A 26,973-nucleotide genomic window follows, 5' to 3' on the forward strand; every position below is an offset into this window, starting at 1 on the left:
TTGCTTTTTCTCTCAGCTGTTGTGAGGTATATTTTCGCTGTCATTGGCAGTTGTTCTAGTACCAAAAAAATGGTGTTGCTTTCATTGTAGATAACATTGGACGTATTGGTTGAAATGGGACACAAAGAATTGAAGGAAATTGGAATTAATGCATATGGCCATAGGCATAAAATCATCAAGGGAGTTGAAAGACTTATTTCTGGACAACAAGGTATATACTCATTTTCAATTATCACGTAATACTGCCTTTGTATAATCAGTTTTTATAAATTATTTATGTTATTCCAAATTGTATCTCATTAAAAAGAATTGATAATAAAACTTGTCCTAGAAAATGGCACTTCAAACAATAAGAATGTCTTTTGACTTGAAACATGAGCACTTTTATTTATGTTGTGAATTACTGTGAATCTTGCCTTTTGGTTCTTTCTCTGATATATTTTTTTTCTCTGTGGTCACTGTCTTGTGTTTACTTAGATAAAGTGTTGATCTAGTGCAAAATGCTCATAAGCTCTTTGAGGTCGGAAGTATTTTTCTTCAAACCACTTTGAAGAGCAGAGCATATCCTCTGTGTTGAGTTCAGGCCTGTTATGTACTGTTCCATTAGGTCCTGCCATAGAATACTGTCTTTTCTCACTCAGAAATTCAGCTGTAATTCTTATTTATACTTTTCTTTAAAAATAGAGTTCGTGTGCTTTCAGTGAATCAAAATTAACATAATTGCTTTGTTTAACAACTTTAGCTTATATTGAAGTTCTTGCTAAAGCCTCTTTATTTGTGCAGCGTTCTTGATACCAGCACAATCCTGGGAATCCTGAATTCATTGTAATTCAATGTTCTTCATTTAATTATGGCTGCATAAAAGGCAAAAACCCCCTCCAAATCTTTTTTTTCCTCTTTGTCTCACTGAAACATCACTTACTGCTGTTTTACTGTGTCTCATAGAAATGAAATAAATTCATTAGAATTAGTAGGATTTTTTTCCCCTCTTGATTCACCATCTGTGAATTCTCATTCTAAATTTTGCACTCCATAGCAATGAGTCACTATCCAAGCTCTAAATGACTTTTTGTTCTTACAAGATTATTAACAAACCCTTAAGATAATCATTTTCCTAATAATGAAGTATTTAAGTGAATCTTTATAATTTTCTCTAAATTTTCAGATCTTTTTAGACAGATTTATTGAATAATTTGTATAGAAGTTAGTGTTAAGGTATCATTTAGGCCTCGTGTCCTCTTTGAATTCAAAGTTTACACAACCACTAACCATATACTTTGCCTTCCAACATATGTGTATTTGTACATTTCAGTATGTCTGTATATAGACAGAACATCAAACATCTAAATCCATCGCCACTCCCACCGTCATTCTTTCTGGACTCTCCCTACCTTGCCATAAAAGGCCTGCCATTTTTATTTGTAACAATAACCACAGGCTTAAATACTTAAATAATATTTCAGCAGCTCTTGATCTTTTTCTAGGGTATGTTTTTGGGGTGGGGTGGATTGTTGTCAATTCTCTTTATCTTGCCCTTGGACTCTTGTGCTCAAGTTGCTTTCATTGGTATTTTGGCATCTCTTCCTGAGCACAGTATAACCATTGTTTTGAGGTTAGTAGGGCTTTTGTGGAAGAGCTTTATTTTGATTCTTGCCAGTTTGTTGTTCCTGAACACTGTTCCAGTTGCACAGTGTTAACATGGGTTCCTGACTGTGGATAAATCTCTAATTTCCAGTTTCCCCACATTGTTCCTTGTTAACATGGGTTCCTGACTGTGGATAAATCTCTAATTTCCAGTTTCCCCACATTATTCCTTTCTAAAGTGATCATGACAGAGACAGTGTCTAACTCTGGTCACCTGCTGGTTGTCTGGGAAGGCCATGGCCAGAAAAGACACTTGATACACGCTGTTTTCACATTCTATATCCAACAATGATGTTCCCATTACTTGCCAGTTGTGATTGCAGTCTGTATGCAAATTGACATTGGATTCTGTGTAAAATTCCAAATTGTTTTTGTGTATTTAGAATGATAAAGAAGTTTCCTTTAAACATCCAATATCTTTTAAGCTTTCAATATCAGGCTCATGCCTTTTGGCTTCACAGACTGTCTTAGTTCTTTTGTCAGTTCTTTCTGCATGATCCATGGGAAAAATATTCCTACCAAATTAGCGCTTCAAGTCACTTCTCCTGTTCATGCTGCCATTGCCATCAGTAGTCACGGACTCTGTACAGGGACAGGTTGCTCACTGTTTCACTGCCTAGGGTTGAAATGAACTCTGAAGTAAGCAACTGCTTACAAGTAGTTTCCCCATCGTGTACATTATCATACTGAGCTAAGCACACACAAATGGGTTAGTGTGTCTGAAATGATGATTCTTGCTGAGAGAAGGACTGATCAGTGTCCACAGATCAATGAAAATGATTGCAGTTATCTGCATCCAGATCTAGCTGCTGTGCTTCTCATGGCATTTATGGTGTACGCATGGTAAATGTATGGGTAGAGGTTACAGAGATGCTGAAAAAGTTTGAAAGTAATGAAATAATTTGAGGGATCACACTTAGACATGCACAAAAATGTCTGTGGCCGGTAGAAGGCAATTAAAGTAATTGGTAATCTCTGCCTTCCTTAGCAGCTAAGCTCTTCGTCTGGTAAAATGAGTTTTGAGAAAATAGTCCCTTGCAAAAGAGAAGTCTTACTGGTTGTCGTTACAGATCAGCACTCTTAAAGCAGTTTCTGAAACTGTTGTTGTGTTTTATTACATTCACAGGACTTAACCCATACCTGACTCTAAATACTTCTGGTAGTGGAACTATTCTCATTGACCTTTCCACCGAAGATAAGGAATTTCAGTCAGTAGAAGAAGAGGTATGGCATTCTTTGTAGTCTCTCAGTATTTTTGTTACTGCTGTTGAAGAGGTATTGCTAGACAATTTAACAATGCAATAAATATCACTAAGGCTAAGAAAAACTTGCATAAGCATACTTCAGATTTTCAGCTTTGCACCACTTATGATCTGTACTCATGATGTCTATAATTTTTTCTTACTTACGTTGTTACTGCTTTTAGTATTTTTAAAACCTTCACTGTATAGAAAAGCTCTTTCATATATCATATAAATTCTATGCTACCAATTGATTGCCTGTTATACACAGTTTTAAATCACTTCCTTTTGAAGTGTCATAATCACACAAGACAAAATTCCAAAGAAACAGAATTCTAGATAGATTAGTGACAATCTTCTCCAGTTTGAAAACTAGACCATGAACTAGTCCAAATACGTGGGGTTTTTTAAAATCATAAAACCTGTTCATGTGCATCCACAAAATCTGGCATTATTTAGCATACAGTCATTGCCTAAAAGTTTCTTGTATGATTTTTTAATGGTTTTAATACATAATTAAAAATTAGTTCTTTTGATTATTTGACTTGTGTAAAGGAAATGTGTGTTGAATGTGTTCTGAGCCAATGTGATCCTCCTCAAATTCTCCATCGTAGATGCAGAGCACTGTCCGGGAGCACAGAGATGGAGGACATGCTGGTGGAGTCTTCAATAGATACAACATCTTAAAGGTACCTGTTGCAATGGTTACACCTTTAGAGTTTTGGCTGAAAGTCCATAAAATGTTCTACGTTTGTTGGAGTTCCTTTATGTGACAAGATGTGTGTGTTCTTCTGAGACATGCATAGGATAAAGATCATCTTCCAGGGAAATTCAGAGTAAGCTTATGTGGACAAGCTACTTACGGATTAATAGTCAGGAAGAAATTTTATGAGAAATTGACATAAAAGACCTCACAGAAAACTGCAGAATGTTTGAAGAAAAAGACAGGATGTTCTATAGGAAACAAAAGAAGGTTTTCTCTTGAGGGAGAATGGCAAGGGGGAAAAAACAGCAAGAAGTGAAAGCAAAACTCTTGAAATACGGAACTAAGGGTACTTATTTTGGCTTGATTTGACATCAAACAAGTGTAAAACATTTGGTTTGTATTTATATATTTTCCCCCTTAAGAAATGGTAATTTTCATTAATATTATAAAGATTTTTATTTGCAAGTAAGTACTACTAAGTTTTATTCTGAACTGATGTTACAGTTTGCCCAGTAGAATTGCTGTGCTATATCCACATATATAAGGCTTTGCAATGTCCAGCATACCTGTGCAAGGCATACATAATTTATTTTCTTTTTAAAGTGTTCCAGAAGTCTTCGTGGAAGGTGTTTCTTAATTTACTAGTTGATCATTTTACTAGTGATTTGACATCAAATAGAGTTGTGACTAAGCCTGCTAATTTTAAATTATGAAGTATTACTCAAGAGCTCTTTAAAATGAATTGATTCTTAATTAAATATATAGTTATGTGTTACTTGTCATAATGCAACAATCAACTTGTGCAGGATAAGTTAGAGAATTTGTGTTTCATTGAATTCCAAGGAAGGTATTCTTGTTTAAGTGACAGTGTAAGTGTACTGTAGTATAGTGGCTGTAGGTTATACATCTCTCCAGTAAAATGAACAGAACTTTTCAGTTTCAAGATGGAACTTTTACATTTTGACTGTTTCAGATTCAGAAAGTGTGCAACAAAAAACTATGGGAAAGATATACTCACAGGAGGAAAGAGGTCTCTGAAGAGAATCATAACCATGCTAATGAAAGGATGCTGTTTCATGGTGAGATTTTGAAATTCACCTTAATCAACAATTAATTGGAGGGTTTCTACTGTCTCAAACAAAGTAAATTCCTCAATGGAAATAGGTTCTACGTTTTGAGTTTTTATAAACAAGTGTTTGTGTATGTCACAATGTGATGATATAAGGCATTGTATTTTTCTTCTGAAATTTGCATCTCCTTGTCTCTCCCTGAAGGAGACTTTCTAAATAAAAACATTTTAGCAGTTATGAATGAAGATTAAGTAGTGTGCCTCCTCAAGTCTGTTTTATTGGCTGTATGACCAAAATTATAAAAGGTCAAACTTTTTTCTGCTATGGGTTGTTTTGGGATGAGATTTTTTTTGTTTTCTTGGTTTTATAATTTAATAAGTTAGTTTTGTTAAAAATTCCAGAAAAGGTAGCTTATCATTAGCAAATGAAAGCCAATTGAAAGCTTTTCTGTGCACAAATACATTGTTTGTTCCAATGAACAAATTAAACAAGTTCATGATATGTACTCATAATGAAGGCCATATAGTTCCCAACATAATGGGAATGGATGATTGAATTGGGACACATAAAAAAATCTGTATACTGTATTTTCAATATTTTACCTCCTTTCTCTTAGGCTCCCCATTTGTGAATGCAATCATTCACAAAGGCTTTGATGAGAGACATGCCTATATAGGGGGCATGTTTGGAGCTGGGATTTATTTTGCTGAAAATTCTTCCAAAAGCAATCAATATGTGTATGGAATTGGAGGTGGCACTGGATGTCCAATTCACAAAGATAGATCTTGTTATGTTTGCCACAGGTAAGTCCTTCAAAAGAATGGGATTTTGCTTTTGTATATTGTGTTCTAGACTATCAGTGCAGCAGAGTTTGCACTTGGCCTTGATGTTGTTTTGGCTGTTAGATAAAAATCTGGCTTTAGAAAGCTCTTGAATTATGTTGTCAGTATGAGTGATGGGGGAGGGGTTAGAAAACTTTTGTTTTAAAAACAAACAAAATAACTAAATAAATTTAGAAAATTTAAATAAAATGTAGTGACAATCTCAGAGTACCTCGTTAATAATTAGAATAAACATTTTTCAGTGTTATTACCAACACTTTCTTTGGGCTAAAGAGCTTTCCAAAGGAAGCATAACTTTTGTTCTTTAAAACTGAACTTAGGATTTTGTGAACTACAAAGACTGACTGAAGTGGCTTCAAAGTTCCACTGTTCTCTTCACACAAAAGTTACAAATTACAAAGATGAATAATCATTCATAAACATTGAGTGTTCATGGTCCTTTTTCCCTTTTAACACAGGCAATTGCTCTTTTGTCGTGTAACATTGGGCAAGTCTTTCCTGCAGTTCAGTGCTATGAAAATGGCTCATTCTCCCCCAGGACATCACTCAGTCACTGGGCGACCCAGTGTAAATGGATTGGCATTGGCAGAATATGTCATTTACAGAGGAGAGCAGGTAAACAGCATTTGGGTTGGTTTTTCAGACTTTTTTTTCTCCCAAAGGCATGTAATGCATTTTCTTATGTTTGAGGTGCCAGGACTTGGCTTTTGTCTTTAAACAAACTCCAGCCGTGGTTGCAGGTGAAAGGATACGTGTTTCCTGAATGCTCCAGCGATTTTACCTTTGACACTTTGCCATTTTTATTTTGGCATTAATAGTTTTTCTCCTCTCTAACAAACATTCTGAACTTATCCAGAGAATGAAATCGTAATAAAAGATCTGTGTGTCACTCTTTCAGGCTTATCCAGAATACTTGATTACTTACCAGATCATGAAACCTGAAGCCACCACTGAAGCTTAAGACAAGTTATTTGTGGGAAACCGTCAGACTTTGGATGAGAAGATACCAATGGCTGCTGTCCTGTTAATTACAAGTTTTTCTTGAAAAACTTCCATTCACAGGTGTTGTGGTAGCAAATGTGAACAAAATATACTAGTTTTGACTTGATAAAGCTTTAATAATGTACAGTATGTTTTTCTAAAATTTCAGAAATGTCCTCTTTTTCAGCACTTTAACAGATACCATTCCAGGCATAAACTGGGGTTTGGCTGTACTAAATTATAAACAAAATTATCTTGAAACAATGGTTTTATACAATACTGCATTCAAATTTAGCAGAAATTGTAATGCTCTATACAGGAACTCATTTTACTAATATTGTGTTCTTTAAAACACTGCATTTACACTGAAAACGTTTTCATTTGTAAAACTGTAAATAAGAGCTTTTGTACTAGCCTGGTATTTATTTACATTGCTTTGTAATATACATGTTTTAGAACTGCAATCTTGTACAAAATGTTCTTTCCAGATGTTGGTTTGTTCAGCTGTTTTTTCTCATGCAAGATAGATTGGAGAAGCCAATTTTTTTCAGGTTTTATCACTTAATTGTGAGGGAAAAAGCAAATTTTATCTGAAGAGGTTTAGAAATATCCAACTTTAGATTGAATACACAAATTTTTGTTCTGTAGTTTTATTTATGAAATATACATTCCTGAGAGTGGTGGGCTATGAAAATAGAATGTTCCAGATGAATACTAAAGTGGTTTTCCACCTACTTCCTAGAGTTGCATATTTTATTCCTGTAAAATGTCTTTTGAAGTTTTTTATTTAACTGTAGGCATAGTTAGCCCGTATCCTCACTTCAAGGCTAGGAGACCTTGCAAGTTACAGTTTTAGTAAATTATTTCCTTTGAGTGTAGATGGAAAATTAACCTCAAGGAGTTCTTTCTTGAGTTTCTCTTGCTTACATTTAAGCCAGGAAGTTAAATATTTTATTCCTAATATGAGGACAAACAACTTGGCCTATTTTGTATGCTTATTTGGTAGATTAATCTACCTGTTGGTGCCCTGAGAATATGAGCATTGCAAGGCAGAAATGTTAAAAGCCATCCTGTCATCTCCTGTGTCTCTTCCATGTTAACGTTCAGGCTGTAGTTGGGGCAGGTGTGTAGGGGTGTGTTTATCTGCTTTCAGCTGAGTGAGGCTGTTTCAGGGGTGTGGTTCTGCTCCCAGCTCGGCCAGCAGGGCGAGAGTGGGTGAGTGGGATGAGCAGCTCTTCCACAGCAACAGCTGCCTTTGGTAGCCCTGGTAAGACCTCTGTGACAGAGGAAGAGTGCAAAAGGTACAACCCCCTGTCCAAGCCTTGTTCAGAGTTACTGAATGCAGCCATCACTTCTGTCAGCACTATCGCAGCTCTCCTCTGTATTCTGCTTCTCTTCCATCTGCAGTTTTTACCTACATATTTCAAAAATGTGTAAATACAAATTATAGTTTACTTGGGGTTAAAGTGGGTAGGAGTATATTTTAGTTGTTTAAAATTTCTACATACAGAACACTGTCCCAGAAGACAATTTGTTTGCAGGGCATGTTATCATACCATGGTTTTAAATGTAGTAACTGGTCAAGATAATGAAATCCTCTTGCTGATGTGGTGGTGATGTGATTATGCTCTATGTAAAAATGTATTGAACCTTACCCAGTTATGTGAGGAAACTGAATAATAAGATTGCAGAATTCTTGCAGAAAGTAATATTGGCTATGAATACAAAAGGCTTTGATTTTTAGGTACTTTCTCCCAGCATGTTGCCTGTTCCTTAGGTATAGTAATGCTGGAATTGGTGTTCCTGCAAAATTTGTTAGTTATGTTAAAAACTTTTTTGTTATTGCTAAAATGCTTCATTCTGTATGAACGATCACCTGATGTGTTGTAAAATGTTGTGGTATGATAGCATTTTAAGTGGTACCACAATGTTGGTTTTGTCTGGGGATTTTTGAGCTGGTTTTTTTTTTTTTGCATGACATACCTTGCACTCTGAAGATGGAAGCTGTAATGATTTGATAATACTGACTATTGAGGTGAACCTTTAATCCCTTGTGTGATTAGTTCTGCTTTACTCATCTTGAAGTGTCTTTACATGTACTGTATGACATTCCATATCCATAACACTAAATAAATTTAATTCACTGGTTTTGTGGTAGCATGGGAGTAATTACAGATGTAGTGTGTTAACCAATTGTTTTAAATGTAAGCATGCACAGTACTATAACAAACTACATCACTGGAGGCGAAATTAATTGCATTAAATAGAAAAGCTTTTAACGTGGATGAAAATCTGTAAATACTGTGGAAACTTGTAGTTTGATACATGGGTAACTAACAGCTTTAGCTAGCAGTGAAAATGTTTTAATAATAAATCCAAAGGTAAGGTTCAATTTGTGCACTTAAAACTCCATTATATGGTCCAAAACTGAAAAAGAAAACTCGCTTACATTGGGTTTGTAAAGTGAAAAGTAACCTAAAAAGTCTTACCTCTCAGATAACTGCATGGGTAGCAGTATGGCACAGGAGCAACAAAAGTAACTACTTAGATCACTGGTAGCATTGCAATAAGTAAATCATTTTATCTTGGTAGGACCATTTATAGGATAGGTTTCCAAAACCAGGCTTGTATAGAAGACTGAAACAGACATGAGCACTAGAGGGCAGGAAAGCAAATGTTTGGTAAGATCAAGGGTAATGAAAATCTTTAAAGTATCTTGGGATCACAACTTCTAATAAAATTGCTCCTGAAAATTTCACTTATCTAGGTTGCAATGAATTAACTTTCCATTATGTATTAGTGTGGGGCGTTTTTTAATTCAGTAATCACTAAAAAAACAAGTGGTGCAACTAAGCAAATTGAAAATATTAGGTCTTTTTCTTAAAAAACTTGCTCATATCTTAGACCTTAGTTCTTAGAAATCAGAAAATGATTTTACCAGACTCTTCTATTATATATAATTGAAAAAGTTAAAATTATCCATACAGTGCGTGTTTAAGAGGTATGTTGGCACTAATTTTGAGTGCAAATGACTTTATAAAGGAGTTGCACTGAACTTACTCACTAACCATGCATGTGTGTATCTATGAGTACACACACACACTTGCTCGCTCCCTCACTTCATTTATCAAGGAGCTGAGAAAAAGTTTAAAAGTGACTTTTCGAGCAGACCATCGTTGTCAGTGAGGGTGCTGCAGCCTAGGAGCCATTTCCCCTTCTGTCCATCCTGAACTTAACATAATAAAATAGATTTGCTCTATTGCTGTAAACAACAGAACCCCAGGGGTGAGTTGCCTTCTACCTTCCAGTTTAAAAAAAAACCCCAGTATAAAGGCTTGGCTGGTATTCACATAAAGCAGCAGTTGCAGCAAAGTCTGCTTTCTTGCCTTCAGTGACCTGGCAGTGAGACTGACTGAGGTCTGCTGCTCAGTGGTTCTAGGAGCTGTGCTTTTCCTGCACCCACGGAAGTTGCAGTAGGAGGTGGAGGTGGTGTCAGCGAGGGAAGTGCCAAAGTTGAGGGCGCAGGGGGAGGTGTGTCCTTCTTTTTGCCCCTCTTCAGCAAGCATAAACAGTGGTATTTCTGAGAATATCAAGGGGTTTCTTTCCCCTCCCTGTGGCTCACTAGATCAGAAAAAGCTGCAGGCAGCCAGAACAGAATGCCAAACAGAAAGAAAAAGCATGTAGATGACTGGTTTGAAGCTAACAAGTTCTGCCCTAAAAAGACACAAGGTTGGTAGCTGAGAGAAGACACAGGAGCGGAGAGATAGAAAAAGAACTAATAACCTGCAAAAAAAGAAAGGCAAATTCTACAAGCACTAAAAAGTTATAGTAGGAATAACTATAGTAATTATTAGGGATGGCCAAGATAATCACGGTACATAAACTTCCCAACTTATGTTTGAGTTAAAACAGCAAACAGGCATTGTGGAGACATAACAGGGATTTCAAAACAGCTTCTCCGGAGAAGAACACACATGTTTAGAAGGAGAAAGTTGCAGCCAATTCAAAACATTAATGTTAGACCTAGGAAATAATGTGTGCAAGAAAAGAAATAGGATTTAAAAACTGAAGGCAAATGCTCTGTACAATAGCTCTTCAAAACTTTGGTTTGACACAAACACATGGAGTTCAGATCTGTCTCTCCATCTGTAATCTTGATAAAACTGCTAAACTTATGTTTCAGCTGGGATATTAATGGGTGGCAGTGAAGGGAATTGGGGTGGTTCCTTGATTGCAAAGTTTTTTAAGTTAGAAGCATTAAGAGTTTTCATAAGATCATGGGAGTAGTATTTGCCAACCTTAACATTTAAAATAAATGTAAATTGTTTTTTTTTTTAAGGAGCGAAAGAAGATGCACTAGTGCCCAAGAACATTTGATTGAGGCCTTTTATAGTTGGAAATGCAGCTTCATGTCAGCTGATAATACTGTGCACAGGTCCAGGATGGTACACGTGGGAAAGGATTAATATGGAACGATGAAGCCTGAGAAATAGACTTGGTAGTAGTCTGGGCTTAAGGTGTAAGGCTTTGTGTTGTTTAGCTGCTCTTTAAAAGGCATCATTTTCTAACAATGTGTTTGGAAGCTTATTTTGCAACAGGACATTTATTCAATTTTGTGAGACAGTGGGCATCATAGATCAGTAGATGTGCATAGAAGGAGAATTTCTTATTAGCCTAATAAAGAAGCGGGTAAATAAATTAAGCAAGTAAATAGGACTGATATGTAAGTAGAACTGAAATTACAAGAAAAAAATGAAAACAACAGAGTTTGTTGGAAAAATGAGTAACAGTAAATCAACTAGTGTATATAACATTTATGACCCAGCTGAGGAGGATATTGTGTCTAATAGCTTTTAGTTATTGAAGTAGTTAAAGTAGAAGCTGACAGCAGTTACGTTAAGTATTGTTTTAATTAATATTAGAATGAGCTACTAAACAGTCCAGAAGTGTCATCTTTAAATAAATAAATAAACAAACCTGTATATGATGACCAGTGCCTGATAGTGGTTCCCTATTTGAGCGTATTTTACTGAAGCATTGAAAACATGCAATGAACAAATTAGATTTTGAATTAAAGAGCTTTACTTTGAATAGTAAATATTCATTAGAGCAGTTGTTTTCATAAAACAAAGTCTAATTCAGGTTTTAGGGAAAGAACCTACTTAGCAGTTGGTTACCAAAACCTAACAATTTATAAATAATCAAAAAACTATATGAATAATCAAAAAACTCTATAGATAAGGGCAGTTTCACAGATAACATGGTCCCAGTAATAACATAAGGCCTCTGAAGTATGTAGTGTAGAAGGTGTTATTTAATGCAAAGATTCTAAAACCAATAATCAGACAGTGAAATAAATCTGACTTCAAACTAAATGAACTAATGCTAAAGCTTATTTTGAAAGATTAGGAATGTTAAAATGCACTAGAAACTGCAAAACCATAGGTTTTAAGAGAAGAAAATGTTCTCCTATTGGAAGTAAAGCTTTACAAATAGAGAACAGTTTAGCATATTCCTAGTAAGATGGATTTCTAAAGGTGCAGAACAGACCTTGAATGGAAAAATGAGGTTAAAAAATAAGGGAGTGGGGTGGGGGTGTGTGAGTGTGTGTGTGTGGAACTGACTGAGCATCTCAGTGTGGTGGCAACTACATTAACAGAGAAAATCTGGTCAGTGGTATACTAGAAGGTCTGAAATAATCTATACTAAATTAGAATGAAAGGCAGTGTCTTGATAAGGAGACAAAAATAGAGAAAAGTGCTGCTCTTAACTATGTCAGATTGCTGAATTTCTGAAGTAAAAAACTTTTACACTGAGCCTTCAATCCAATGTCCTATTTATATATGCCGTGTAAGCATTTAAAATATCTTTAAAAGCCTCTTAGCATTTGTATAATCAGACTCAAAATTAAGTGGAGTGGCAGAATGATGAGCTGGTGCTCATTCATTTTAAGCAATCCTCAAGAGTAGTGCTAGTCCTGGGGGGAATCCTATGGCAGTAACCCATTATGGATAGGATTGGACAAAAATAATATGGAAACCTGCTTTTTTTATGTAATTGTGTATTAGACCATATTCCAAGGCACTTCTGAAGTATTACCTGCCATTAAAAGTGCACTTAATTATAAATTTGGAAACACAAATAAAAAAAGAACAGATGTTTATAAAATACAGAAATAAATAATAGAAATTCAGACCTGGACCAATTAAATGGAATATTTCATTCAAAAGGAATATTTCATACTTACTGTAAATAGATTTATTCAGGGACGTGATTAAAAGCTTTGGATAGTTTTATTTATGTGTGTTCCATGTGGCTGCTGTAGGGAGTCCAGCAGAAATACTGAAAGCAGGACAATTGTTTGCAGGGGATATGAAATACATGTGGCAACTTTTAAAAGCCAAGGACTCATACAGCATGGTCCATAAACTAGTAGCTACAGATTTAGGTGTGCCTGCTCTCTGAGACTTCCCTCCCCATCCCCAGAAATGCCACTTTTCAGTAAAGGAGTTTAACAAAATGTGTGAGTTAAATATTTCATATATCAAGTTTTGGTTTGTTTATTTTTTTGAAAAGAAGGAAGAGTAATGATGTGATGTTGTACAATGAATAGCTTAAATATTATTAATTGTGTAATAGGGTACATTGTTATGTGTTACAGGTGTTTTATTGCAATATCAATAAATAACATATTTTCCTTTAAAAAGAGAAAAAACTTTACAAAATAATGCTTAATATATCTCTTCACTGGGCTGATTTTATGGTACAGATTTTGTGGAGTTTGTGGTTCAGCATCTTCAACCTACTTGAAATACTGTTAAAATAGTGGATTTGGACTTGCTGACCTACTAGTTTTAGCATAATGAATTATCTTGTATCTGTAAACACAAATTTGTCTCATAATTTTGTTAATTTCAGAAAAATTAATCAGAACTATAATTACACATACCCTAATTTTGCAATACAGGTGTTTTAAGGTTATTAAGCAGAATAGTTGACATCTCGAGACACAATTCATTCTCCCCTGTCAATCTAATGCTGAAGGTCAAATGTACCCAGGATTTCCCAAGCAAATTCGTGATGTCCTTTAGTTTTAAAACTGACTTTATTCAGGTTTCTTCTTTTTTTGTACCGTTTTGTCTCTTTTGACCCATCAGAATTATTTGTTTAACCATGGCTACCTGAAAAAAGCCTCACTTCATTATCACTGTTTCTACCTTATACTGAGATCAGAATGGAGTTTGGCAGGTAATACTATAGAGACAAGGCTATGAACACAATGTCTCTAAAATTTACCTCCTGAACTAAGCTTTTGTTTGTTCACATCAGGAGGGGCTTGTGGGTAGTTCAGGCATCCAGATAATCTGTCTCTGTTCCCTGAGCAATGCTGAGGGGTCAAACCACTGCAGTCGGCATCACCTGGGAGGCTCAGACTCACATCAGCACCTTCTCCCTTATTGCAGACAGCAGGGACTCGCTGGCATTAAGGACCTCAGCTTCTTGGTTCAGAGCCTGCCCCTCTACAGATCCTCTACCTGAAACCAAGAAGCATTAGAAGTCTGTTCTAGTTTATTTTTTCAGCCCAACTCTCAGTTCACATAAAAGTGAGGTTCATTCACCTTGTTCCCAGGTAACTTCACACCAAAATATCTCCTGTGGTGCTTTCAATATACATCCTGTAAAAGCAAATTATCATCGAATCCCAGAATGGTTTGGGTTGGAAGGGACCTTTAAAGGTCATCTAATCTAAACCCCTGCAATGAGCAGGGACATCTTCAACTAGAACAGGTTGCCTAAAGGCCTGTCCAACCTGAATGTTTCCAGGGATGAGGCATCTACTACCTCTCTGGGCAACCTGTGCCACTGTTTTACCACCTTCATTGTAAAAATTGGATTAAATCTGGCTGATGTTAAAGAACCCAAATTGCAACTGGTAATTTTAAACCTTGTACTTGAGAAGGATAAAATGAGTATATATTTCTAGAAGTCTTTTATATATATTTTTATATCTTTTATATATTTTGATGTTAAATCATAAGAGTAAGATCACATCATATAAAAGCTATTTGCCATTTTCAGTAGTTTGAAGTAAATAAGGAGTATCTGCCTGAGGGTAAAGGAACTGTGTCCAGCTTGTATTTATATTTTAGGATTTAAAATCTAAGTTGAGGACACCACTAATACAGCACTAATTGTTAAAAACAAGGTACATGCTAATGATGTAAAATGCATGTGAAATCTATAGCTCTGTATATGGAAAGCAGGACAACCAAGACCACCAGTTCTGCCAATCAGTCATTCGCATTTCCCACTGTTTTCCTCTATTGTAGCAAAATGTGAGAAGCTGCTCTCAGGCCACACAAACAATGCTCTTTATTAGTCTTTACTGAGGCATGATTGGGTGTCTATGCTGAGACTGCCAGCCTCAAAGAAGGGCTAGTGGATGACATCTGGCAGCCTGGCTTTGCCACAGATAGATTTATGAGCTGTGAAAGATGGTCAAATTAACATCTTCTGCATTCTTGATAGGATTAGGGTTTCTGGGACATGCAGCCATTTGCATATTGCCCTGACTTACCACGTTAGTACTGTGTTTGTGGCTCATTTTAATAGATTTGGATGCAGCAGGGGCTTTCTCCCTTTACATCCTACCATTTTCCAGTCACTCTTGGCAGTGACACAGCTGTGTTGGTGTAACAGACCTAGCAGAAATCATATTTCTTGCTCTGACTTCTTCCTGTTACAATCTCAATGTGAATCAAGAGCAGCAGCAGTTGTAATAAGCCTTTTCACTTGGTGCAGGATGCTCTTCACTAGGGGTGAGTTCATGCAGACACACACAAAGCTGAATGATAATGCACTTCTATGAGAGACCACAAAAGTTGTCCCTAGGAGTTAAAGAGACAAGATCTGACACAAGCTACCTTTCTAGAGCTCCAAGCAACTATTGAAGGTCTTGGAAATCTTAATTTAATCAATAGAAACTTAGAAGAAAACTCTGTTAGCATTAAATACCTGTTCCTGTCCCTTCACCCCCTCCCCACAAAGGACTTAGACCAGATGATTTATTTTTTTTTTTCCAATTATGATTATCCAGTGTTGCTAAAATATAGCCTGTGCTTGTCACTAGACTGGAAATGGCTTCGGTTTGCTGTGTGTGCTGAGTGACCATGGCCACACACCCCTCAACAGCTCCCAGTGGTCTGCCTGAGCAGTGGCACAGGACACTGTCCCCTTCCCAGGAGACAGGGAAGGGTCTGGGCTGGAGTCACTGAGCCCTGGGCAGCACAGGGCAAGGCTGACAGCAGGGGAGGGAAAGGGGGCTGGTGAAGCCCCTGTGGGGTGACAGAGCTAGTGAGGTGAGAGTATGACCAGTGCTGGAAGATGCTGTACAAGAACACAGGCCACCAAGAGTGACCATCATGGGTAGGACTGATAGTGGAGGATGTAAAATGCAGCTTAAATGCACCATTATAATCCTGTCACTGAAAGCCCTGGTGTGAGATAACCAAGTGAGCTGCACAAGCATGCACTGAACAGGATTTCCAAGGTGCCTAGAAAAGAGAGGGTATCCAACAAATCACTGTCTCAAATTTACAAAGGGTACTTATATATACTTACTCCTTACTTAGGCTGTAATAATAAAAAAATAAATGAGCTATTCTTCCTCAGGTAATTATGACTTCTCCAGTCTTCTCTTCTGAGTTACCTACTCCAATTTTTATGCTCACTTCCACTCTGATTTAAAGTTCACGGGTGCTTCCTCTCTAGAGCAAATTACTTTTACTGCAACTGATGTGTGATGGAAATATTTTCATTAACCTCATTCAGGGGTTGGCTCCAAATTTCCAACAAGAAGTCTATTTCACAGTGGCACCTTAGTTTTAATAACTTGAAAGGAATTAGCATCCCTGAGAGTCCCAGCACTCCAAATTGTGAGCAGAAATACACATGAGCATCAGTCTGATCTCCTTGGGCAGCAAAGAGCACGAAGGCGGCAATGAAACATCTGCACAACCAGGGCAAATGAGGACCCATGTGAAAGGTAGAGCAAACTGTGACATTGTATTGTGCTAGCATTAGGTGCATACTCCTAGTTTTGTGATGTTATTTCTTTATTAAGCCATGTTTACCACAGGGGCACATTAAAAGGAAGAAGGCAGCCGTTGCCAGGTGATTTGGGCTCTCTCCACCATGCTGATGCTGGCAGAAAGGGCCAGCTGGAGTGTCTTGGTGGCCCAGCCATGTGTTGTCCCATAGGTGCCCCCTGCACGTGGCTGACCCCCACCCCAGGGCTATCTCATCTCCCAGAAATGAAAATAGGAGCTTTATCTCCCTTAGATCTATAATAACTTCTTAAACCAAACTACTTTTTTGTTTCCTGGTGCTGTTTTCCTACATGACTATGGCACCATAATATTCCTGGCTCAGAGACATCCATTGAAAGAAAGTGTCACGTTACAGCTGCTATTTGCCATGGGCTAATAAAGCTTTAAAAGCCCCCAGAAGCGATTAAGATGCTGGTGATGTGTACGTGTGTGGCGGGGCCGGGCGCTGGAGGACGTTCATTGGCCCCGTGCTGGGTGGGATGACATCAGGCCCCACTTTCCATAGGGCCTCCAGCTTGCCCCCGACGTCTGCTGAGGGCTGCAAGAGAATAGAGCTGAGGGGAGAAAACCTTCACACTACACCCTCTAGGCTCCAATGGGAACACAGGCAGCTCAGTCAGGGATAAAAGAACTTAAAAAAAAAAAAAAGAGAGAGAGACTGTAGTCTTGGAGCTGCTATTAACAGGAGATGAATTGCAAGAGACCATTTCATGCCAAGGGACTTTAGAGAGCAGCATCCCCAAGAGCCATTAACTCTCAGCAAGAGTCGTGCTGAAGCCCTTTGCTGTCAGGACAGAAGCATGCATATAAATTTTATACCATTTGTCTTTGAGCAGAAACAAAAGATCAGCTCTAAATCCTCAACATCTTGTCTCGACTAACATGAAATAACACTCCCTTGTGTGGCTGTCTTGTTACTCTTTTCCCATCAAAAGAATACTAGTGATAAATTTATTCATAATTTTGAAAGGTTTTGCTCTTAAAATTAAAAAAGAAGTAGCAAACACATGGAGTTGAGGCTATATTTATTCCTGTTAGGGCAAATCATGCTGTTGCTAAGCATGGTGACTTTGAGAGGTGCACAGTACTTTTTTTAATTGAAAATGAACATAGCTTTAAAAAGTTAGCCACTAGACTTTCTTCTCCTGCTTTTCACTAAACTAACTCTGAGGATGATACATCTCATGTATTTTCTAGTGCAGTCTGAAAAAAAAGAAATTACTGAAGGATTTTTTACTGTAGGAATTTATGCTCCTTTTCAACCAAGAATTCAAACCTTATAGGCATTTTGGGATCTAGGGCTTCTGTTTATTCATGTGAGAAAATCTGCTGAATCCAGTACTCAGATTAAAAGGGGTTCTTATTATTTGCATAATAAAATGCTTTAAGATGTTTTTTATTCAATTAAGAATGTGTGCTGAAGTAGATATTATATACAATTTTACATTTCAGGATTTGGATCTCTTTAATTGGACCAGATTTTGTCCTATGGTGTCCTTTGTTAAATAGGTACTTTAACTTCAGTACTTTGTGAACACGTAATAAGAAATTAGTTAATTCTGTGCTTTACCATGACACTTTCATCAAACATTTTCTCATTTTATGGCAGTCTAAATAGAAAATAACATCACGTTAGAGTCTAAAATTTATTACAACTAAATCCTAAGAAGTCTTGTTTTACATGGAGTTATTATTCCTAGGTTTCCTCTACAGATTAACACAAAACTTCCCCAGCTGATCCAGCAGGTCTACAGTGGATGTAAAGTGGGTGAGTGAATTGCAGGGCACAGGTGCTGGCGTGGTGATGGTGCAGTGTCTCGGGCAGTGCCCCAGTGGGCAGCAGGGCTCTCTGCCCGGGGCACATGCAACACTGAGCTGTTGTTAGATGCATGTACCTGTCCAGGGTAGACGGGCCAGCAGCAAGGACAGAGCTCTGAAATATACACAGAAATAGATAGAATTTATATATATTTATATATATGTAATTTTTTATTTTCTGTCAGTGAAGCAGCTGTGTGTTTCCCTGGTGTGCTGAGACCCCAGGGGCCAGCCCTCAGTGTTTGTCCATGTTGGCTGGGGCCGCATGGGAGCCTGAGGGAGATGGAAGCTGCTCGTGGGAAGGCTGGAGTGGACAGTTAAAATCAGAGCCCTGTGCTCAGGCCATGCTGCTATTCAGCCATCGGGAATGTGGGCTGGGCTCAGGCTGTGCCTCTTGCCCCTCTCACACCCTCTCCCCCCCTTGAAGAAATATGCATCATTAACCATCTCAGGGCTTGAAATAAATTGGACAAAATATCTGCTTTCTGAGAGCCCAGCAATGCCAGTACACACTTCAGAAAGCACAGCACATACCAAACGAGGTTAAGCCCTAAAACGCTGAATTATTTCTAAAGCTGTAGATATTTTATACATGCTTGTACTTAACAGATCCCTTCCACATAAGAAGGAGTGTGAAGGCTGGGAGAGTTAATCTAAACTCTGTAATACTGTACAGTTAAAAGCCTCTTTCATGTAACTGTGTTCATGAACTGAGCTTGGAATTCTTAAAAATCCAGATTATTACAAAGGAAGGGATTTGGTGTTTGGCAAATTGACAAAGCTTGCCATTCACTCACCTCATGTGCTGCTCAGCTTTACAGTGAGTCTCAGACAGGGCTCACAGCACAAGGGAGAGCCTGAAATATGTCAGAGAAAATGAAAGAGAAAGACCCAAAGACTTCAGGTTCCGTTATCCAAACAGCTCCCTTTTGAAAGGTTGCTTGGGTTTTTTTGTGCCTCTGCCTTATTCTTATGATCAGATGTGGAAACAGTAAATATACAAACACAGGCAAGTACAACTGGTAGAGATAAGGGTGGAATTATGACTGCCTGACCAGATTTCACTCGTTAAACCTGTGAATTCAGAGGAATTGTGAAGGCATGACTGAGATGAAAAATCAACAAAGATTTATTTCATTTATTAATTTTCTGATGTCATTTTATAGGAAGGGATTGTTAAACACAGCAAGACATATTATTACCTGTTCTAACCTTGCAAATGAGTAATATCTTGTAATTGTTCCTTCAAAATCAGAAAGTGATGAGAGAGAGATCAGTAGTTTGCTATTTAATAAGATCAAGGTGTTTCTATGTATAAGGAGAGTAATTAGAGCCAGCTGCATTAAATGCATACCCAGATTCATCATCACTGATTTCTCTCCAAAAAAAAAAAATCAAGCAATGGAATTGACAGCTTTTGAGCTTCTGTTGGAACCTGCAGACACTGAAATAAGTTCAGTGGCCAAAGGAAAGAAAACAATGCTGTGTGTGCAATATGGCACATAGCTGATTCTATATTTTTTTAACTCTTAAAATTTTCAGAGTTAGAGCTCCCAGAATTCAATATCCAGAAGCTAAAATGTCAGTCAATTGGTTTTGTTTTAAGGTAGTTCATTTATCCTTGAAAAACAGACCTAGGGTCCTGATATGTCAAACTGGCAGCACCCTTGTGATGCAGCAGCTGCATGTAGGTGTTGTGCCTTCTCATTAATTATGCCCAGGACCACCTTCCTCTGGGAGGAAAGAGCTTATCAGGCCTATGGGGCAAGCAGGCAGGGTTTGCCCTGGCAGGTTGGCTACACTGGCTCTTCTTGCTAAGGACATCGAGTGGTCAGGAGGAGCTGAGGAGGGATGGACGAGGTGACAGGAGCCAGCCAAGCGAGGAACCAGAGAAATGATGAGGGGCCACCACAGCTGCAATAGGAGAGCAGAGGTAAGGTTGGCTGCAGAGTGCATGTGTAGACACATTTGGGAGCCTGAATGAAAGCAGGATGGTGGGGAGTGGGAGTGGCTGCGTGTGGAGTGTGACAAATATGTGTTGTGGAGCTGCCATAGGACTGGAAAGAAACAGTTTTTGTTGGAAGTGAAGATCTTGGCTACAAAGCATTTCTAGTTTTGGTTGGCTTAGCTGGTGGTGTCAGCTGTTACCTAACCATGGGGAAGGATAAAAATGTTGAGATAGGAAGCAAAAAGTGATGGTCTTCTACCTTAAAAAACAAATCTGAGGATCTCACTATAGTTTTCCAGCCTTTAGGGTCTGCAGTTCAGTTTTTCAGTAGAAAAACTGAATATTTGTTGCTCTTCAGCTCTAGGAATTGGTGTTATTAACCACAGTAAATGCAATTAATACAGTCTTTTGGGTTGTTGTATTTCATTAGTTGGTGGTGCTAAAAGGAAGACTTTGAGCTCTTTTGGAGAATCAGGGGAATAATGTGGTTAAACACAGAGCTAGAGACCCTCTTCTTTCTTTTCCCTCTTGGGTAAACAATGAATTTGTTCAGAGTTCCTAGTTGGGTTTTTAAATGCAGAGCTATGTGGATAATCAGCTTGGTTGCCATGGTGTTCCACCTTTGCATCTGATGGTGAGAAATGCAAGCTCTAACAGCACTGCACAAAGCTGCCGTGCCAGTGCCATGGAAGTAAAACAAAGCTTTGTTTTATTGCAAAATACTGTGCAATGCTATGGCCAGCAGCCTGCTCTATGGCTGTTTGTGTGACATACACATGAAGTGAAAGTGAGCTGTCATTAAAAAAATAATCATGTAAGTCACATACATTGATGACCAAGTTTTTGCATAGTGCTGCTGAGGATCATGCAGCTATTTGTTTTAAATGAAAATCCTTTGGCATTGAGAGCTGTGTGTAACAATCCATAGCCTCATGAGATCCACTGGGCAGATCCTTATTACTTCTTGGTGGCCTTGTCACAGACATCCTTAAAACCTTATAGAAAGACTCTGCAAGTGTTCCCGGTCATGGGCATGTGTCTGGGGCTGTGTAGGACCACAGGCAGATGAGGAGAGCTGGTTTGCAGAGTGGGCCATTCTTGTGGCTGCCCTCCTACCACCCCTCACCTGCACTGTGACTACTCAGTCTATCTATGGCACTTGATACATGAATGAGGGCCGGGACAGGGGGTTCAGGCCAAATATTGCTTTTTTATTAAACATGAGGATTAACAGTACAAAAGAATGGCTAAAGGAGAAATCGCAAAGGGACACACAAAGCTACATAAGCAACAGTTTTGGTTTGGTACTTCTCTGGGTTAGGTTCAATTTAAAATTGTTAAAATTTTGGTTTAGCTCTGTTGCATCATGTTTGTAGGCCACAGTGCTTATTGTGAGGCTGAATAACACTTTGCCCTAATAAGCTCACCAACAGTTCAGCTGTGAAGTTCAAACTTTTGCAACACAGTGTAGGAAAAGGTGAAATTCTGTGATTCAGCAAAGTAAATAATGCTGCCATAAGAATACATATGACGTGACTAAACACTTACTCATCTGTAATGTTAGAGCTTTGACAGAGGTGTCTTTTCCTGTGGGAGAGCTGGTTAGGCAGCGAGTGCTAGCCTTGGGAAAATAGTGCTAGCTTCCTCTTCTAACCCAGCTGCTTTCCCAAATAATTCTTCAGGTTAAAAAATAAACATATCTGGTACCTCTGATGTGACTGCTCCTTCAAATGCTCTTGTTTGAGGGAGACTGGGTTTTATTTTTGACATTTACCTGTCTGCTTTATCCATGGTTTATGTGGTTGTTTTACTGCACCCATCAGGGATTTGATGTTTATTCACTGGTCTTGTGTGAGAGGACCATGATGGATGCTCTGCTGTATTGGGATACTGCTCCTCTCTTCTCGGTCTGTCAATGCGCCCAAGTGTTCTGGTTCAGGAAAAATGTATGAGCAGCAGCCCTCTGAGTGACTGTAGAGGTAATTTTGAGATATCTCTGTGGAACAATTAAACTAAAGTAAGTGTTTAACCAAACATCTCCCTGCAGACAGGTATAGTTCCAGTTTCTGGAAAAGTGACTCCCAACAGCTTATTCTGTGAGTAAAGGGGCTGAGTCCTTCCCACATTTACCTGGAGTGTTGCTCTGCTTTCTGCACTGCTGTATTGGACAGCAGGGTAGAGAAGTCGTTGATGTGCAGTCAGGTATGCACTGTAGAAATCACAATCCTTTTTTTTAGCATCTGAGTGGGATGTGTCTAAAGAAGAAAAATCACGACCAAGGAAAACTTGAGCTCTCCTTAACATTTTGTGTGGATAAGGTATTTAACATCTCAAAACCCTTTTCTCCCTTGGTAAAACAAGTTGCCTGCTTCAACACTATGCCATTAGCCAGGTGAAATATCATTCATCTCCCAAATCCAGTTTGTGTACCTAGGTGCTTCTGAGTTTCTCAACCTTTCTTTTCACAGCTGGTTTTTCACCAAATTGTGTTCATGTTCCTGTTTGAAGACAGTCAGTTGACCAGCTGCTTTGTGGAGAAAGGACTGGACTGACTTATGTAGCTTATGAAATCTTTGTCAGCAAGGAAGTTCTTTCTAGGACTTACTGTCTAGTGAAGTCTCAGTTGTTTCTCACTCTGGTATAAATGCTTGTTTTTCTACTTGCATGATTTCATTGTAACTTTAGGCTTACAGAAATTGATTTTTGGGGAGGGAATAGCTGTCTCTTCGTGCTTATGTCCTTTGAAAACCTCTAATGTACTTGAGTGCACAGGTTGTCCCTGGATGCTCTCACCAGGTTAGCTGATGGGTGCCACACACATTGTTCAGCAATGTGACGGTGCTGCAGGTGTTACAGGGCTTTGACGAGACAAAGAATTACGTGAACTTCTTGTCATAAAATAGTTACCGCTTTATTGGGGATAAAAGAGGAAAGCTGACAGAGTCGGGGGGCAGTGGCAGCGGTGGGTGAGGGCAGGCGATGCCGGGAGCGTCCTGGCGCGGGGGACAGGCGGCTCAGCCCTCCCAGAAGCCGACGAAGAAGCTGCACAGCGAGTGCCACCGCTCGGTGCAGTAGGTCTCCGCGGGGTCCTCGGTGGGCTCCGGGGTGGGGGCCGGCGTGGCCGGGCCGGGGTCGGGCAGCAGGCGGAGCTGCGCCTCGGGCGGGGCCCGGCCCGGCCCGCACAGGCGGGCGCTGAGCGGCGCTCCCGGGGCGCAGGGATGGAGCCGCCGCCGCAGCCGGGACAGGATCTGCCGCCAGTACTGGTGGCTGCGGGCGCTGTAGGCCGGGCAGCGCCGCGGCTCCCCGCGGTAGGCGCAGCTCCGCGCCGCCCCGCCGCCCGCCGCCCGGCAGCTCAGCCGCAGCTCGCTGGCCCCCGCGGCCGAGCGCAGCTCCCAGCGGCACCGCTGCTGCTCCGGCGTGGAGAACCGGCCCTCCCGCGCCTCCTCCCGGCCCGCCCCGCCGCCGGCGGCGGCCCCTAGGACGGCCAAGGCCAGCAACGCCAGCGGCATCCTCATCCTCGGCGCCGCGGGAGCCTCCTCGGTGCCTCAGCGACGGGGCGTCCCTGCGCGGGCCCCGCCGTCCTGCCGCATTCTCCGCGCCCTGTGGACACAAGGACCGTGCCGGGCGGTGCCCCCGCGGCTTCCACCCTCTGCCTGCCCCGCGGGAGCGCAGCCCCCGGGGTCGCGCCAGCCCGAGACGGGCGGGGCTCGTCTCGGCGGAGGGGCGCGGAGCGGGCTTGTTCCTCCGGGGTGGGGCTTTTAGCCCTGGGGTTTTTAGCTTGTGTCCGTCCACCCTCCTGCTCCGCTGACGGCCCGCCGATGGCGGCGAGGTCCCGGGATTATCCCGGCCAGGAAGCCTCGACGGGACAGCGCCAGCAGGGAGCCCGCACCCGCCGGCTGCGGCATCACTGCTGCCGCTCGGCTGCCAGACCCTCCCAGGGGCAACCCGCTCCCCTAAAGCCCCGTCCTTTTCCCCTGCACCCGGTTTCCCCCCACGCACCCCGGTGTTCTCCGCGCTGTCCCGAGGCACTCACGGTGCGATGTGGGCTGGGTGGTGGTGCGGGACAGGCGTGCGCGGCGGCTCCGCGCTCCCGGGCTGCCCGCGGCGGGCCCGGCACGGGGGTTATCAATGGTCGGGGACTGCCCCCGCCAACGCCCCTCCCCGGCCACCGCCCGGGGGGGACAGCGCGGGGACACGCCGGCAGCGCTGTGCCCCGACGGCACCGGCTGGCGGGATTTTCCCCGAGACACAAACACACATGCACGCTTTGTTCGACGAAACCGCACGCCGGTACCTCAAAGCCATCCCGGGACTGCGGCTCCCTTGGGAAGTGGCGAGGAAATGGGGTCCGGGGGCCGAGCCGGTAGCGGCAGCTCGGCTGTGCGGGAATCACCCTGCGGGAGCTGAAGGGAAAATGGTTGTGTGTCTGATGGACGAGAATCGATTTATTTATTTTTCTTTGGAATTGATGGAGTTAAAAGGGATTCTCATTTTGGAAGTAAAATATCAATGTGGATTTTTTAGGATGGTTACTTTTTGTTAATGTGGTGACGGTCTTCTCTATAGGATGTGTCTTTTTCTTAAAGATGCCAGAAGTTTCATGAGAACATAGACATAGGTTTTATGTTACTGCACATTTGGGGATGGGAGATAAGACCCCCGTTTCAGAAATCTCTTGTCAGAATTAGGCCCTCAAAATCCACATATGCTTCAGTTTCATGGGTGATGAACTTTGTACATCTGTTCCAAAGTGCTTATTGCTCTGACTCTGTTACTCAAAGATGAAGGCCCTCAAGTTACCAGCAAATTCCTGCTGTCTCCTCAGTACTGGATCACCAGAACAGCATGTGGCACACTGAGCCCAGCCCTGTACTGCAGAGATACTCCTTGCCCAGGGCACTTGAAGGGGAGGTGTGGGCTGTCCCTGAGCTGTCACAAGCTCTTGGAAAAACTATTATTGATAGGCATGCGTATATATATATGTGAGCATATATATATATGTATATGTATAGTCACACTCATATACCCCATGTATTTATACCTCACATTTACATTGATATGGAGATCTTACCCAGCCCATAATACTGTCGGTGTAATGCAGTATTTGGACCACAGCTGTCCTAAGGCAGGCAGGGTGGTGGGCTCAATGCAGACCATGGTGAACCCTCATGCTCATCTCTTGACAACTGGTGACAGCACCCTCCCCGCTGTGCAGAGGACACCCAGTGTCAGCTGCCACCCTGGCCCTGCACAGTGACCAAGCTGTTGATAGGGCAAATCTAAATTGTAGCCTTCTTTACACAAGATAAATGTTGCTGTAATGAAGACTGACTTGGACAGTGTCGTGTGCTCTAGGCTTTCTTCTTGTGTCATCTCTCCTTTACAGTGACTTCTTCAAAGATCCCCCATGCTTATAGTAGGCTAAAATCTGGCAAAGGATCCCCAAAGAATGCCTCAGTTACACATGGGTAACTGGGCTGAACAAATAGTATTTCCCACAATGTCCCACAACATCCTTCTCTCTAAATGGGAGAGGCATGGATTTGATGGGTCAACTGCTTAACGGATGAGGGGTTGGTAGGATGGTCTCATCCAGAGGATAGTACTCAATGGCTTAATGCCCAGGTGAACATTGGTGACAAGTGTTGTCCTTTAGGGGTCCATATAGGGACAAATGTTATTTAATATCTTCATCAATGACATAGACAATGGGATTAAGTGCAGCCTCAGCAAATTTGCAGATGACACCAAGCTGAGTGGTCCACGTGACACATGTGAAGGACAGGATGACATTCAGAGGGACCTCGACAAGTTTGAGAAATGGGCCTATGAGAATCTCATGTGGTTTAACAAGATCAAGTACAAGGTGCTGCCCTTGGTTTGGGCAACCCCCAGTGTCAATACAAGCTGGGAGATGGACAGATTGAGAGCAACCCTGCCAAGAAAGACTGGGGATGCTAGTGGATGAGAGGCTGGACATGAGCCAACAATGTGCACTTGCAGCCCAGAAAGCCAATTGTATCCTGGGCTGCATCAAAAACAGTGTGGCCAGCAGGTCAAGAGAGAAGATTCTACCCCTCTACTCTGGTGAGATCCCTCTTGGACTACTGCATGCATCTCTGGCATCCTCAGCACAAGACAGACATGGATCTGTTGGAGTGGGTCCAGAGGAGGGCCACAAAAATCATCAAAGGGCTGGAACACCTCTCCTGTGAGAAAAGGCTGAGACAGTGGGGGTTGTACAGCCTGAGAAGAGAAGACTCTGAGGAAACCTTATTACAGCATTTTTTTACTTAAAGGAGGCCTATAAGAAAGATGGGGATGAAATTTAGCAGGGCCTGCTGTGATAGGACAAGGGGTAATATTTAAACTAAAAGAGAGCAGGTTTAGACTAGATACAAAGAAGGAATCTTTTACAATGAGGGTGTGAAGCAGTGGAACAGGTTGCCCAAGGAGGTTGTAGATGCCGCATCCCTGGAAACATTCAAGGCCAGGTGGATGGGGCCCTGAGCAACCTGATCTGGCTGAAGATGTCCCTGCTTATTGCAGGAGGGGGTACTAGGAGACCTTTAAGGGTCCCTCACAACCCGAACCATGTGACTCAATGGAGGAAA

General features: G+C 40.8%; 2 protein-coding genes across 2 annotated transcripts in view; one reads left to right on the forward strand and one right to left on the reverse strand.

Annotated features, from left to right (window-relative positions):
- Positions 1–9,794, forward strand: part of TNKS2 (tankyrase 2) — a gene marked incomplete at its 5' end in the record, with an annotated part of 30,985 nt that extends 21,191 nt beyond the window's left edge. Inside the window, 7 exons of the mRNA XM_027647897.1 lie at positions 91–211; positions 2,771–2,868; positions 3,500–3,574; positions 4,565–4,670; positions 5,278–5,464; positions 5,962–6,118; positions 6,402–9,794. Coding sequence (XP_027503698.1) covers positions 91–211; positions 2,771–2,868; positions 3,500–3,574; positions 4,565–4,670; positions 5,278–5,464; positions 5,962–6,118; positions 6,402–6,464 — 807 coding nt within the window. The remainder of the gene's footprint in view (positions 1–90; positions 212–2,770; positions 2,869–3,499; positions 3,575–4,564; positions 4,671–5,277; positions 5,465–5,961; positions 6,119–6,401) is intronic.
- Positions 9,795–23,270: 13,476 nt separating this feature from the next.
- Positions 23,271–25,516, reverse strand: FGFBP3 (fibroblast growth factor binding protein 3). The gene is given in 4 exon segments (XM_027648339.1): positions 23,271–23,736; positions 23,738–23,959; positions 24,393–24,762; positions 25,431–25,516. Coding segments are annotated over 4 exon segments (1,041 nt in total). The 3' UTR covers positions 23,271–23,373.
- Positions 25,517–26,973: the final 1,457 nt, after the last annotated feature.

This window comes from Corapipo altera, unplaced genomic scaffold (assembly GCF_003945725.1).
Source record: "Corapipo altera isolate COAL_440 unplaced genomic scaffold, ASM394572v1 56, whole genome shotgun sequence".
Taxonomy (NCBI): Eukaryota; Metazoa; Chordata; class Aves; order Passeriformes; family Pipridae; genus Corapipo; species Corapipo altera.